The following is a 15060-nucleotide window of genomic DNA, read 5'->3' as shown; positions in this document are numbered from 1 at the left end:
GATCCAGGGGGACGGGGATCCAGGATTTGGGTTTGGAGATGTTACATTTTAGAAGCCTGTCAGATATCTAAGAGATACATGACAGAGAGGCCAGGGCCGTATTTCAATATGTGAGTCTGGAGGTCAGGAGGGAAGAGTGCCCTGGAGAGAGGGCGCCCCAGGAGAGGTCCAGGGACAGTCTGCCATATGCTAATGGAGCCTAACCCTCTCTCATTATTTTATGTATGTGCTTTATTTTCTTCCTAGTTCTTATCACTATTTGAAACTCTTTGCTCCCCACCTCCTACCTTGCCTTCCCAATGCACACAGGCGCTCTGAGGAAGCTGGTTTTCAGAGACAAAGCCCAGTCTCACGCTCCAACTGGACCCACTGCTCCTCTGTGCGGGGCCCATGGCTCTGCAGCACCTTCTTCACTCGTGCTGTGTGTCTTTCCTGTAGTCCTGTCCTGTCATCGCTTCTTCCAGGCCAGCCTCCTTGAGGACCTGCTCACTCAGCTGGACTGTGTGTGTCCAAGTCCAGTGACTGACTGTTTCAAGCCCTTTCTCTGCAGAGCCAAAGGAGGTGGTCAGCCTAATTTTTCCCTTTTCTAAACAAGCCCCGTGACACGTAAGAGCCTGGGGAAGCATTCCGTATGGGGGAGGATGCAAGTCGGCTCAAAGCACACAGAGGACCTTTAGGGGACTGCCCAGTGGAGTCTCGGATCTGACCGAGACCAGAATACTCTGTTGCATAATCAGACATAATCCCAGGCATAAATGTGACTTCCCCAGGCAGCTTAGGTGAGGGTCCAGAATACTGTCAAAGCTGGCACCACTTCAAAGTGAATAGGGTTTGTTTCTAACTGTGGTTTTGGAGCAAAGTAAAATCACGGCCTTGGGCAGGGCAGGCTCATGAGGCAAAAGGACAGTCCAATTCAGTAAGCGCATTGGAGCATTTGCAGCCAGAAACCAGATCTGAATCACAAAGATAGGACCAGTGGTCAAGTCAGTCAGGACAAAGTGAGCTGGGTCAGGAGAGGAGGTTGAGGGAACAGAGCTTAGGGGACAGGAGCCTGTGAAAGGAGCAGGACGCTAGGTAAGGTGCCAAGATGGCATGGGAAGATAGCTGTGAGCCACAACCAGATTTTCAGAGATGGAAAAGTCCTATAATGATCAGGAAAAAACATTTTTTCTGGCCATTTAACACCTGCCAATGTGACTTTTTAGTACCATGATACATCCTTCTTTCTCTTCTTATATAGTGCCCCAGGATGAATACTTTTAAAACAATAGCTTCTTGATGTCACTTCTACACTCACACAGCCTGGACACTTGGCAGCCCTGAGCGCTCCTGTTCCCAGAAGGGCTGCAGGTGGGGAAATCATGGTTGTAAGAATTGGGAGAAAGTAGACACATGGCCATAATTCTACCCATGCATTTGAAAATGCTGCCTGCCTCACCCCAGAATCATAGTTATTAGAACTTAAGAGCACATTAAATATAATGAGCTGGAGAGAGAGAAATGTTGATTTTTTTTCAAGGACATACAGCCAGGCTGGTGATTTTAAGTCGGAGTGGTTTCCAGCAGACCAGGTTACTTTAACAGTATTGAGATACTGTGGAGACCTAACCCATGGGAGGGCTGCCAGTCCCACCAGAATCACAGCAGCAAATGCCAGGAACCCCTCACCATTCTGTTCTTTCCACATTGGCTCTTTTTGGCATTAGAAGTAAGGACTGACTCTTAAAAACTATCTTGTATCTAGCTTAAGATTCCCCACATTGGGGGCCTTTACAGAGGATGCTAAGGACTCAACTTCCTTATACTCACCTAGCGACCTTCTATCTAGTGACCTCTTTCTGAACATCGAGGTGGGGAGCCAGGTACGTGACAGACTGCTGCGCCTGAACACCAGTATGCACTGTAGGTGGTCCTGCCCTCCCCACTGGAAGGTGAAGGAGCCATGTGTCCCTCATTTCTCAGATGTGCCACCAATTCTCACCCTGCGTATGGGAACCCGACAGGATGTTAAAGCAAAGCCAGGCAGCAGCATTCCCCGCCATGGCTGTGGCAGGCTGCTGTCTTGTGATGCTCACCAGTGAGATGCACATCCTCTCACTGTCCCCTGAGACCCCCATCTCAGCCACAAGGACAGGACTGTGTTCTGAAAACCTCAGGACTCCCAACAAGAGGCGACTATTTCAAATATGGGCAGATGAGATCAACTAAGTAAGGTTCTTTCTGTTTTTCATAAAATCTTGCCTTTGAGGCTAATCCAAGGAAGCCAGACCTGTTTTGTTTTATGCAAGACCAGGTAATGACATTCAAACAAGTTTTCTTGAATGAATTACCTCTCCCTGGGAACACGTTTTCCTATTATTCAAATGTACGTAGCCTTTGGCCCTTTAATTTCATTTACACATATTGGTGCTGAAATATGTTGGAACAAGAAAAGTAATAGAATTTATAACAAACTTGAATTTCACAGGGAAAGAGAAAGGGAAGGGAAGGGACTATACCAAGTGTCAGCCACCAAGGGAAGGTCTGCAGGCAGAGATTGCTCCATCTCTAAAGAATGAGAGCCCAATGGTCTCTGATGTTGCTCCAGGGGAAAGGCAGAGCCCAGGGGGACAGAAAGGTAGCTTCTAATTTGTGTCCATGAAGTATTCAGCCAAGTTATTAACCACTGATTCACTTTTTTCAGATAGTTCAGGACTCAAAGAATCTTTGTCTCCCAGTTTTTCCTAATTTTACCAGTAAAGGAAACTAAGGCCCACAATGTGTGACTTGGCCAGAGTCACACAGTTAGTGACAGAACTTGGACTAAAAGCTGGATCTTTAACTTCCAAGCCATTGCCCTCTACTCTACAACACCTCCCACAAAATATAACCCCTCTGCTTTTGCCTCGTGTCATGTGTACATAAGTGACTTTTAGTCATAGCTCTGTGAGGCCACCATGGCCATCAGAATAGTCAAATTCTGTCACCCATTTTTCTAGATTTCTAGAATGGTGATCTACCTCATAGAAACTGATTGGAATGGCTGTGTTATGATTTCTGTCACATCAGCCAGCCCAGGAAGCTCATTAGTATGTGTGAGCAGGAGACAGAAGAGACTCTGAGAACCTCATGAGGTTCCAGACAACTGGGACCAACTGTTTCCATCTACATTGTCCTGTATTTGCCTAGAACATGAGAACACTGAGTTATTTTTCCACAGGGTGGTGGTGGTAATGGTAATAGTCATGATTATAAAATATAACTGTCAGAAAAAGGGCAAATGTAATTCAGAATTAACCAATCAAATGAGATAGGGAGAATGTAAGCTTGATTTTTATGTTGTTTCATCATCTTTATTCCTGGTTTTCTATCACCTTCTCCTGAAATATGGGCATAAGAGGAAAGCATGTTGTTTTTCTATTTCTTAAATATTTAGACGATAATTGATTTCATAAGTCTTGGGTTGAATTGGAGCTTGTCATTGCTTACCTTCCTTGTTTGCATTTATGTAGGACTTTATCCCTCTAATAAATAATTCTGCATTTTTCATAAAGCTATTTAATCTTCACTGTTAATCAAGGAACAGATAACCTAGATAAGTATTTTCTTATGTCTGTTTAAATCAAATTGATGGATAAGTCTAATTATCAGGATGGCCCAACTCCTGACCGTCTTTAGTGAAATATAGTATGATTTGGGTTTCATTGAGGTAGGAGAAATCCATCGGAGCAGCCTGGCAGAGGGGCAGGAATCTGTACGTGAAGCAAAAGGGCTGTACAGACCTGAGATCTCTAACTTCCATGAGCATCACATTACTCCGCATTTCTGAGAGCCACAAAGGAAAGAATCTGTTTCGTGATGGACTTCTGGTTCCCATCCCTAGATTAAGGCTACATACCAGACTGGTTCAGCAGGGCCAGAATTTTTTCTCATTTATATTTGGTACAGTTAAAAACCCAAAGACAGAAGAGGCCAACTAAAAAAGTAGCAATTGCTTTATTTGGGCTATCTTATTAAGAATGTTTGTGTTTTAGTCATTATCTCTTTAGTTTGCTTTTTGGAAACCCAGTAATGCTACTTTGAAAATTATTGAAACTGGGACAGGTTTTTTAAATTCAAAAGTCAGTATTTCCACATGTGATTTTCATGTCACTTAAAAAGAAAGAGAGGCATGCATTTGCTGACAAAATCTGACTACATGCAAATGGTCATAGCTTTTTTTAAACCATTATGGTGCTTTTCCCTTTATTCTGCTCATCCAGAACTCATACAGGAAAATCTAGTACTACATGGTCCCATGGTTATCGCTTTGGTCTCAGAAGCTGGTTTTTCTGCATCCTCCAGACTTCTAGAACATCTGCTCTTCCGCTGGCATGTCTGACTTTCATATCCTTCAGCAGCCCCTGCCACAACACTGTCCTCTTTCTCCTCAAAAGAGATATGTGGGTATTATCTGTGAATAGCATATGAAATGAGGTATGATTCACGGAACTTCACAGGGAAAGAGACACGAACACCATTACACTGTTTGCTCAGGCTGCATAAAGAAACCATGTCCTCTTCCAACCTTTGTGAACCATTTAATTTCTTAGGACTTCCAAGAAGGACGGCCTCATAGACTTGATGTTGAAGATTTTATCATTTTCTCTTTTACTCTAATTTCTCCATCTTTTAATTCTGCTCATTCATGAAGCCCATCTCTCAAGTGACTACTCTCTCCTGAACTCCTTCAGCCTGTCAGCCCTCAGTCACCAGGATGCCAGTAATGGAATTCATCTTTCCAATTCACTGACCGTTACCTCTGCTGTCAGTTGTAATCCCTGATACCTTCATGTCAGCTTGCTTTACATTTCCTGAATAGACGTGACATCTTTTTTTAATAAAGACAGTTTGCGTTTTCCTTCAAAGGGCATAGAAAAGGCTTTTTCTCTGGAAGACAGAAGGGATGTTTTTTAAAGACACCCCATTTTATTTGGATGTAGCTGGAATTTAAAAACATTGCAAACATTTAAAGTAGTCTTTGCATTTACTTTACATGCTCACACATAAGGAGGGCAATTTCTTTTTTTGGTCTCATTAATCTACAATCACATAAAGAACATTATGTTTACTAGGCTGCCCCCTTCACCAAGTCCCCCCCACAAACCCCATTATAGTCACTGTCCTTCAGCATAGTAAGATGCTGCAGAATCACTACTTGTCTTCTCTGTGTTGCACAGCCCTTCCCGTGCCACCCCACACATTATACATGCTAATCATAAGACCCCCTTTCTTCTCCCCCACTTCTCCCTCCCTCCCTTCCCACCCACCCTCCCCAGTGCCTTACCCTTTGGCAACTGTTAGTCCATTCTTGGGTTCTGTGAGTCGGCTGCTGTTTGTTTCTTCAGTTTTTGCTTTGTTCTTATATTCAACAGATGAATGAAATCATTTGGTAGTTGTCTTTCTCCCCCTGGCTTATTTCACTGAGCATCATACCCTCTAGCTCCATCCATGTTGTTGCAAATGGTAGGATTTGTTTTCTTCTTATGGCTGAATAATATTCCATTATGTATATGTACCACATCTTCTTTATCCATTCATCTACTCATGGACACTTAGGTTGCTTCCATTTCTTGGCTATTGTAAATAGTGCTGCGATAAACATAGGGGTGCATCTGTCTTTTTCAAACTGGAGTGCTGCATCCTTAGGGTAAATTCCTAGGAGTGGAATTCCTGGGGCAATGGTAAGTCTATTTTGAGCATTTTGAGGAACCTCCATACTGCTTTCCACAATGGTTGAACTAATTTACATTCTCACCAGCAGTGTAGGAGGGTTCCCCTTTCTCCACAACCTTGCCAACATTTGTTGTTGTTTGTCTTTTGGATGGTGGTGATCCTTACTGGTGTAAGATGATATCTCATTGTGGTTTTAATTTGCATTTCTCTGATGACTAGTGATATGGAGGATCTTTTCATGTGTCTGTTGGCCATCTGAATTTCTTCTTTGGAGAAGTGTTTGTTCAGCTCCTCTGCCCATTTTTTAATTGGATTGTTCACTTTTTGTTTGTTGTGCATGAGCTCTTTATGTATTTTGGATGTCAACGCTTTATCAGATCTGTCATTTATAAATATATTATCCCATACTCTAGGGTACCTTTTTGTTCTATTGATGGTGTCCTTTGCTGTACAGAAGCTTTTCAGCTTGATGTAGTCCCACTTGTTCATTTTTGCTTTTGTTTCCCTTGCCCAGTGAGATATGTTCATGAAGAAGTCACTCATGTTTATGTCTAAGAGATTTTTGCCTATGTTTTTTTCTAAGAGTTTTATGGTTTAATGACTTACATTCAGGTCTTTGATCCATTTCGAATTTACTTTTGTGTGTGGGATTAGACAATGATCCAGATTCATTCTTGTACATGTAGCTGTCCAGTTTTGCCAACACCAACTGTTGAAGAGGCTCTAATTTCCCCCACTGAATGTCAATGGCTCCTTTATCATATATTAATTGACCATGTATGTTTGGGTTAATGTCTGGAGTCTCTGTTCTGTTCCACTGGTCTATGGCTCTGTTCTTGTGCCAGTACCAAATTGTCTTGATTACTGTGGCTTTGTAGTAGAGCTTGAAGTTGGGCAGGGAGATCCTTCCTGCTTTATTCTTCCTTCTCAGGATTGCGTTGGCTATTCGGGGTCTTTGGTGGCTCCATATGAATTTTTGAACTATTTGTTGCAGTTTGTTGAAGAATGCTGTTGGTAATTTGATAGGGATTGCATTGAATCTGTAGATCGCTTTGGGCAGGATGGCCATTTTGACTATATTAATTCTTCCTAGCCAAGAGCATGGGATGAGTTTTCTATTTTTAGTGTCTTCTTTAATTTCTCTTAAGACTGTCCTGTAGTTTTCAGTGTATAGGTCTTTCACTTCCTTGGTTAGGTTTATTCCTAGGTATTTTATTCTTTTTTCATGCCATTGTGAATGGAATTGTTTTCCTGATTTCTCTTTCTATTAGTTCATTGTTAGTGTATAGGAAAGCCACAGATTTCTGTGTGTTAATTTTGTAAACCTGCAACTTTGCTGAAATCCGATGTTGGTTCTAGTAGTTTTGGAGTGGATTCTTTAGGGTTTTTTATGTACAATATAATGTCATCTGCAAATAGTGACAGTTCTTCTTTACCAATCTGGATTCCTTGTATTTCTTTGTTTTGTCTAATTGGCATGGCTAGAACCTCCAGTACTATGTTGAATAACAGTGGGGAGAGTGGGCATCCCTGTCTTGTTCCCGATCTCAGAGGAAAAGCTTTTAGCTTCTCGCTGTTCAGTATGATGTTGGCTGTGGTTTTATCATATATGACCTTTATTATGTTGAGGTACTTGACCGGTATACCCATTTCATTGAAAGTGTTTATCATGAATGTATGTTGAATTCTGTCAAATGCTTTTTCAGCATATATGGAGATGGTCATGTGGTTTTTGTCCTTCTTTTTGTTTATGTGGTGGATGATGTTGATGGATTTTTGAATGTTGTACCATCCTTGCATCCCTGGGATGAATCCCACTTGGTCATGGTGTATGATCCTTTTGATGTATTTTTGGTTTGCTAATATTTTGTTGAGTATTTTTGCATCTACGTTCATCAGGGATATTGGTCTGTAATTTTCTTTTCTGGTGGTGTCTTTGCCTGGTTTTGGTATTAGGGTGATGTTGGCTTCATAGAATGAGTTTGGGAGTATTCCCTCCTCTTCTATTTTTTGGAAAACTTAAAGGAGAATGGGTATTATGTCTTCTCTGTATGTCCGATAAAATTCTGAAGGTAATCCATCTGGCCCAGGGATTTTGTTCTTGGGTAGTTTTTTGATTACTGCTTCAATTTCATTGCTGGTAAGTGGTCTGTTTAGATTTTTTGTTTCCTCCTTGGTCGGTGTTGGAAGGCTGTATTTTTCTAGGAAGTTGTCCATTTCTTCTAGGTTTTCCAGGTTGTTAGCATATAGGTTTTCATAGTAGTCTCTAATAATTCTTTGTATTTCTGTGGGGTCCATCATGATTTTTCCTTTCTTGTTTCTGATTCTGTTGATGTGTGTTGATTCTCTTTTTCTGTTAATAAGTCTGGCTAGAGGCTTACCTATTTTGTTTATTTTCTCAAAGAACCGGCTCTTGGTTTCATTGATTTTTTTCTATTGCTTTATTCTTCTCAATTTTATTTATTTATTCTCTGATCTTTATTATGTCCCTCCTTCTGCTGACTTTAGGCCTCATTGGGTCTTCTTTTTCCAATTTTCATAATTTTGACTTTGGACTATTCATTTGGGATTGTTCTTCCTTCTTTAAATATGCCTGGATTGCTATACACTTTCCTCTTAAGACTGCTTTCACTGCGTCCCACAGAAGTTGGGGCTTTGTGTTGTTGTTGCCATTTGTTTCCATATATTCCTTGATCTCTATTTTAAGTTGATCGTTGATCCACTGATTATTTAGGAGCATGTTGTTAAGCCTCCATGTGTTTGTGAGCCTTTTTGCTTTCTTTGTACAATTTATTTCTAGTTTTATACATTTGTGGTCTGAAAAGTTGGTTGGTAGAATTTCAATCTTTTTGAATTTACTGAGGCTCTTTTTGTGGCCTAGTATGTGATCTATTCTCGAGAATGTTCCATGTGCACTTGAGAAGAATGTGTATCCTGTTGATTTGGGATGTAGAGTTCTGTGGATGCCTATTAGGTCCATCTGTTCTAGTGTGTTGTTCAGTGCCTCTGTGTCCTTACTTATTTTCTGTCTGGTGGATCTATCCTTTGGAGTGAGTGGTGTGTTGAAGTCTCCTAAAATGAATGCATTGCATTCTATTTCCTCCTTTAATTCTGTTAGTATTTGTTTCACATATGCTGGTGCTCTTGTATTGGGTACATATATATTTATAATGGTTATATCCTCTTGTTGGACTGACCCCTTTATCATTATGTAATGTCCTTCTTTATCTCTTGTTACTTTCCTTGTTTTGAAGTCTATTTTTTCTGATACTAGTACTGTAACACCTGCTTTTTTCTCCCTTTTGTTTGCATGAAATATCTTTTTCAATTCCTTGAGTTTTAGATGTGCATGTCTTTGGGTTTGATGTGAGTCTCTTGTAAGTAGCATATAGATGGGTCTTGCTTTTTTATCCAATCCATTACTCTGTGTTTTTTTATTGGTGCATTCAGTCCATTTACATTTAGGGTGATTATTGAAAGATATGTACTTATTGCCATTGCTGCCTTTAGATTCATGGTTACCAAATGTTCAAGGTTAGGTTCTTTACTGTCTTACTAACTTAACTCACTTTTTGAGCCATTATAAACACTGTTTGATGTTTCTTTATTTCTCTCCCTTCTTATTCCTCCTCCTCCATTGTTTATATGTTGGGTGTTTTATTCTGTGCTCTTTTGTTTCCTTTGACTGCTTTTGTGGGTAGTTGATTTTATTTTTTGCCTGTAGTTAGTATTTTGTTGTCTGCTTTCTTTGCTCTGATTTTATTTTCTCTGGTGACATCTATTTAGCCTTAAGAGTCCTCCCATCTAGAGCAGTCCCTCTAAAATACCCTGTAGAGGTGGTTTGTGGGAGGCAAATTCCCTCAACTTTTGCTTTTCTGGGAATTATTTAATCCCTCCTTCATATTTAAATGATAATCTTACTGGATACAATATTCTTGGTTTAAGGCCCTTCTGTTTCATTGCATTAAATATATCATGCCATTCTCTTTGGTCCTGTAAGGTTTCTGTTGAGAAGTCTGATGATAGCTTGATGTGCTTTCCTTTGTAGGTGACCTTTTTCCTCTCACTAGCTGCCTTTGAAACTCTGTCCTTGTCCTTGATCTTTGCCATTTTAATTATTATGTGTCTTGGTGTTTTCCTCCTTGGGTCTCTTCTGTTGGGAGTTCTGTGTGCTTCCGTAGTCTGAGCGACTATTTCCTCCCCCAGTTTGGGGAAGTTTTCAGCAATTATTTCTTCAAATACACTTTCTATCCCTTTTTCTCTCTCTTCTTCTTCTGGTACCCCTATAATGCAGACATTGTTCCTTTTGGACTCGTCACACAGTTCTCTTAATATTGTTTCATTTCTGCAGATCCTTTTATCTCTTTCTGCATCATCTTCTTTGCATTCCTCTTCTCTGGTTTCTATTCCATTAATGGCCTCTTGCATCTCATCCATTCTGCTTTTAAATCCTTCCAGAGATTGTTTTATTTCTGTAGTCTCCCTCCCTACATTGTCAGTTAGCTCTCGCATTTTTCTCTGCAGGTTCATCAGCATGGTTATGACCTTTATTTTGAATTCTTTTTCAGGAAGATTGGTTAGGTCTATCTCCCCAAGCTCCTTCTCAGGGGTTGTCTCTGTTAGTCTGATCTGTATCGAATTCTTCTGCCTTTTCATGGCAATAGAGGTAGTTGTGGTGAGCTGGTGCATGTGTCTGCTGGGAGAACATCCCTTCTTGCTAGTTGTGGCCTTCCTCTCCTGGGAGAACGGTGACCCCTAGCAGCTTGTGCTGGGCAGCTGTGCACAGATGGGGTTTCTGATTCTTGCCCCGGCTGCTGTGGAGGGAGCTCTGTGTGTCTGCTCTGGGCATTGCTCTCCTCAGGCTGCTGCTCCACTATGGCGGGACTGCACTGGAGGGGGAATGGGTGGGAGGCTGATTTTGCCATGAGGTGCCTCCAGTCTGTGCTGCTGTCCAGGGGTTTAGGGCACCCGGAGTTCCTCTGGATTCCCAGCTGCTGGGCTGAGTGCACCGGGATGCTTCCGTCCAGCTGTGTGGCCCCTGTCCCTTTAAGACTTTCAAAAAGCACTCGCTTTTCTTTTGTCCCAGGGGCACTGGCTGCAGGGACCTGCTCGCAGATTTTACTGTCCCATTTCCCTAGTATCCAGCACACCACACACTGTGTGGCTGCACTCCCAGTGCGGATGGCTAGGGCTGGGTGTTCATCAGTCCTGGGCTCCCACTCCCTCCCAGCTCCGACTCTTCTCCTCCCACCAAGGAGCTGGGGTGAGGGGTGCACTCGGGTCCCGCCGGGCCATGGCTTGTATCTTACCCATTTCACGAGGCACTAGGTTCTCACAGGTGTAGATGTAGTCTGGCTATTGTCCTGTATTGTCTGGTCTCTCGTTTAGGAATAGTTGTATTTGTTGTATTTTCAAAAATATTTATGGTTTTGGGAGAATATTTCCGCTGCTCTACTCATGCTGCCATCTTGGCTCCTCCTAAGAAGGGCAGTTTCATTTCCTAAAGAATTGTTTTAAATGAAATTGAATTTTGAAAATAGTTTGGGCTCACTTCCTTAAAAAAATGTCAGTCTTCCTCTGAGTATTATCTATGATCATTGCTTGAAAATATATTTTGCTACTTAGTCACTCTTCCTAGCCTTTGAAAATACAGAACAATCAAGTGATTGGATGGGGGCCAGATATATAATCCCAATTAAGCATAACTGCAAAAATATCTGAGCTCTTGACTTAAAAAAAAATCAACATTTGTTTGCTTGGAGCCCAAATTTCTTATTCTAACTGTAATATTCAGGTTGTTTACCTTTGTTTTTGGTATCTAACAGCCTGTCCTCTTGGCCTTTCAATTCTTGCTCCAGGCTTCTTCAAAGGAAAGCAGCACAGCTTGCTTACCTCACCACAAGCATTACTTAGAGTTGTGTCATAAATTTTCCTGTTAACTGGCTAAATTTCTCAGGTTGTTTTCTGTGCTTAAAGAAAAGAGTGTTGGTTTAAGATCTTATTCACTCATCAACCATTTATGGAGTTTCCACTAGATAGTGAGCTCAGAGACCAGAAATCTATGTGTGTGTGTTTTCAGTACCATTTTTTTTAAACCCAACATAAGTGATCCAAAATACGTGTGGAATGATTGTGTGTCATTTATTGAAGGCAGCTTTATTCTGGATGCTGGCGACAAAATAGGAAGCAAAGAAAGCACAGTCCTGCCTTCAGGGAACTTACCTGAGTGACGTGTAGCAAGGATAGATCATAAAAACATATTTCATTGTAAATGTTGTGACAGTGCTATGAAGCACAGGGGCAAGGTGCTGGGAGGGTCTAGCCTCAAGCATTCTCCCCTGGGAGGCAGCAAGGAAGGGCTCCCTGAAGAACTGGCCTGTGTTGAGACCATAGGATGGTCAGTTAGTAACTGGAGGAAGAGGAGAGGAAAGAGAGTTCCATCTGTTTAGAATCACCTTGATTCTTCTCTCTCCCTCTGAACTCTGTTCCCTCTAGATATTCATCATTGTAGACTCTTCCTGTTCTTCCTGCTACCTTAGTTTGCCAGCTACTCACGGACTTCTGCATAAATCTCAGGTGTATGCAGGCCTCCTTTTAGGAAGCAGCCAATGCTTACTCTTCTGTAAAATAGTGAGCATATACCAGTGAACAGTTCATGTATCTTAGGTACCCTGCTAAAACCTTTATCCCTACAACAACCCTGTGAGAAAAGTATTAATTTATAGAATGAATGAAAACTTATAGAGATTAAGTAAATTCTCGAATATCACAAAGTTAGTGACAGGTCAGTGAGAATCTGAGTAAAATTAAGTCTGACTTTAAAGGCAATGCTAAACTGCCTGTTCATTGCTCAACAACCAACCATCCAATCAACCAGCCAGTCAGCCAGCTGGCTGAATGTTATTTACAAAAAGAACAAAATTGATGAAAGCAAATGATTATTCTGTTAAATGTTTGTCCTGTTTATCTTAGTCCTTCAAATATGTTTCACTGCCACAAATACACATGTATTAAAGAAAAGTGGTACACATACCCAAGAAGGAAATACAACGTGATAGTACACAAACAAACCATTCTTTTCATTGACAGACTAAAATTTTTCTCCCCACTCTCTCCCTCTCATCCTTACTGCCCTGTCATTGCATTGCCACAGGGCTTATTAGCACATGATCGTCTCCATAAAAATAAGGGGGGAGGAGAGCATGATACATTATTCCTCCTCGTGGGGGGTGGGGATTGCTCAGGTGTTTGCTTTGTGATTATTTGTTAAGCTGAGCACATATTTTTTATGTATTTTGCCATATCCACACACACACTTAAACATACACAAAGGAGGTGAAATAGGCATGTAAGAATGTTATGGAAAAGAGTAGTACACACCAAATGTAAATCTACATTGGTTTTATATAAGCAACAGAAATTGCTTAAAATTCTATATTTAAAGTAACACACAAGCAGTTAACCTTGATCTTGAAAACAAGGAGGTAAAGTTTATTCCAGCTACTCCAGATTGGCTATTATCTTCATGACACAGACTAAGTAGCTAGAGTAACAAATCCCTAACTTTTTTTTTTTTTTTGCTAACCTGCATGGATGTAACCTGTGTGGAGTCACTGTAGAGCAGGATCTTTGCCTATCATATGCCACTTGCTTAATATTAGGCATGAAGAGCTTCTCTTGATGACAAAGCTCTTCAATAGACCTCAATTAGTTGAGCCACTTTACACATCTCCTCCAGCGAGCATTGTGAACATCATGCCCTTATGCATGATTTCAGAGGTAGCTGCCCTGAATTAGTAAATGGCACCAGAAACAAGGTAAAAAATTTCACATTTTTATGATTAACAAGTACCTTTCATTTTTTTCAGCGCCGTCTGGGAGATGCAGCAAAGAAAGCGATCAGCAAGCTCCAGGTCAGGACCATCAAGAAGGGAGATAAGGTAACAACCTCTTTTCGTTTTGGTAAGGAGCTGTTCAAAAATCTCCTGACTCTTCTGACAGCCAGAGTAGAAAAGGAAAGCATAGGAAAGGGGAAACATGCTAACAGTGCTCCTGTAAGTGTGTTGTTATACCCATCTTTATCAAATATAGCTTAAAGCAGTTTATAATATGCATCTAAGACACCAAAGTAGGTAGATAGAAAATATGAGACATAGAAAACTAAGTATAGGAAGAATAGATGAAGCCAGGATGAAATTAGTACACAAATGCCTTTGTTGAATATGTAACAGAAATGGGTCCGAGATTCAGGTTGGGGCATCCTAGTAACCAGTGCAAAGAAAGAAAAATTATTCAAACAATGTCTAATTACCTTATTCCAGTATCCCACAAAATGAAAAAAAAACAAAATGTTTGTTCCTGGTACTATGACATGAGAACATTTTTCCACAAATCCTTTCAAGGAAGAGAGTGTCATGTGCTACACGAGGTCCTCCACTTAAGTTTACAGTAAATACAGAAAGCACATTCAGCCTTTCCACGGTCTCCTATGTAGAAGCCTAAAGTCACTGCAACAGCTTCCCTCCATGCAGAATGACAACAGAAAGCCCAAAACATAAGCATAGCTTGGGGAGGGACAACAAAGTGCGGTCGCAGCCCCCAGGCCTCTAAACATTTCTATTCTCCAGGAGAAATTTTTTTCCCGAGGAGAAATTTTAGAGCAGCAGATTGTGGTTACATGGGTTTGGAGTTTCTTGGGACACTGTAAGGGATACTCAACTCTACATGTATAATATGCTATTAAACCTAATAAGAAAATTCATTTAAAAGCACTACTAAATTAAAAGTATATATATATATATATATATATACTTTTTGTTTTGGTATCATTAATATTCAATTACATGAGCAACATTGTGGTTACTAGATTCCCCCCATTCTCAAGTCCCCAGCACATACCCCATTACAGTCACTGTACATCAGCATAGTAAGATGCTATAGAGTTACTACTTGTCTTCTTTGTGCTATACTGCCTTCTCCGTGCCCGCCCCCCTACATTATATGTGCCAATCGTAAGGCCCCTTACTCCCCTTATCCCTCCCTTCCCACCCAACCTCCCCAGTGCCTTACACTTTGGCAACTGTTAGTCCATTCTTGGGTTCTGTGAGTCGGCTGCTGTTTGTTTCTTCAGTTTTTGCTTTGTTCTTATATTCCACAGATGAGTGAAATCATTTGGTACTTGTCTTTCTCCACCTGGCTTATTTCACTGAGCATCATACCCTCTAACTCCATCCATGTTGTTGCAAATGGTAGGATTTGTTCTCTTTTTATGGCTGAATAATATTCTATGGTGTGAATATACCACATCTTCTTTATCCATTCATCTACTGATGGACACTTAGGTTGCTTCCATATCTTGGCTATTGT

The 15060-nt window shown here is 40.9% G+C and overlaps 1 protein-coding gene across 1 annotated transcript in view; it reads left to right on the top strand.

Annotated features, from left to right (window-relative positions):
- The window catches only part of RNF150 (ring finger protein 150), a 289515-nt gene that overhangs the window by 177628 nt on the left and 96827 nt on the right, over positions 1-15060 (top strand). Inside the window, exon 3 of the mRNA XM_036931488.2 lies at positions 13563-13634. Within this exon, the coding sequence (XP_036787383.2) occupies positions 13563-13634 (72 nt within the window). The remainder of the gene's footprint in view (positions 1-13562; positions 13635-15060) is intronic.

This window comes from Manis pentadactyla, chromosome 5 (assembly GCF_030020395.1).
Source record: "Manis pentadactyla isolate mManPen7 chromosome 5, mManPen7.hap1, whole genome shotgun sequence".
NCBI lineage: Eukaryota > Metazoa > Chordata > Mammalia > Pholidota > Manidae > Manis > Manis pentadactyla.
Note: the sequence above shows the minus strand (reverse complement) of the source record. Positions and strands in the feature narration are given on the sequence as shown.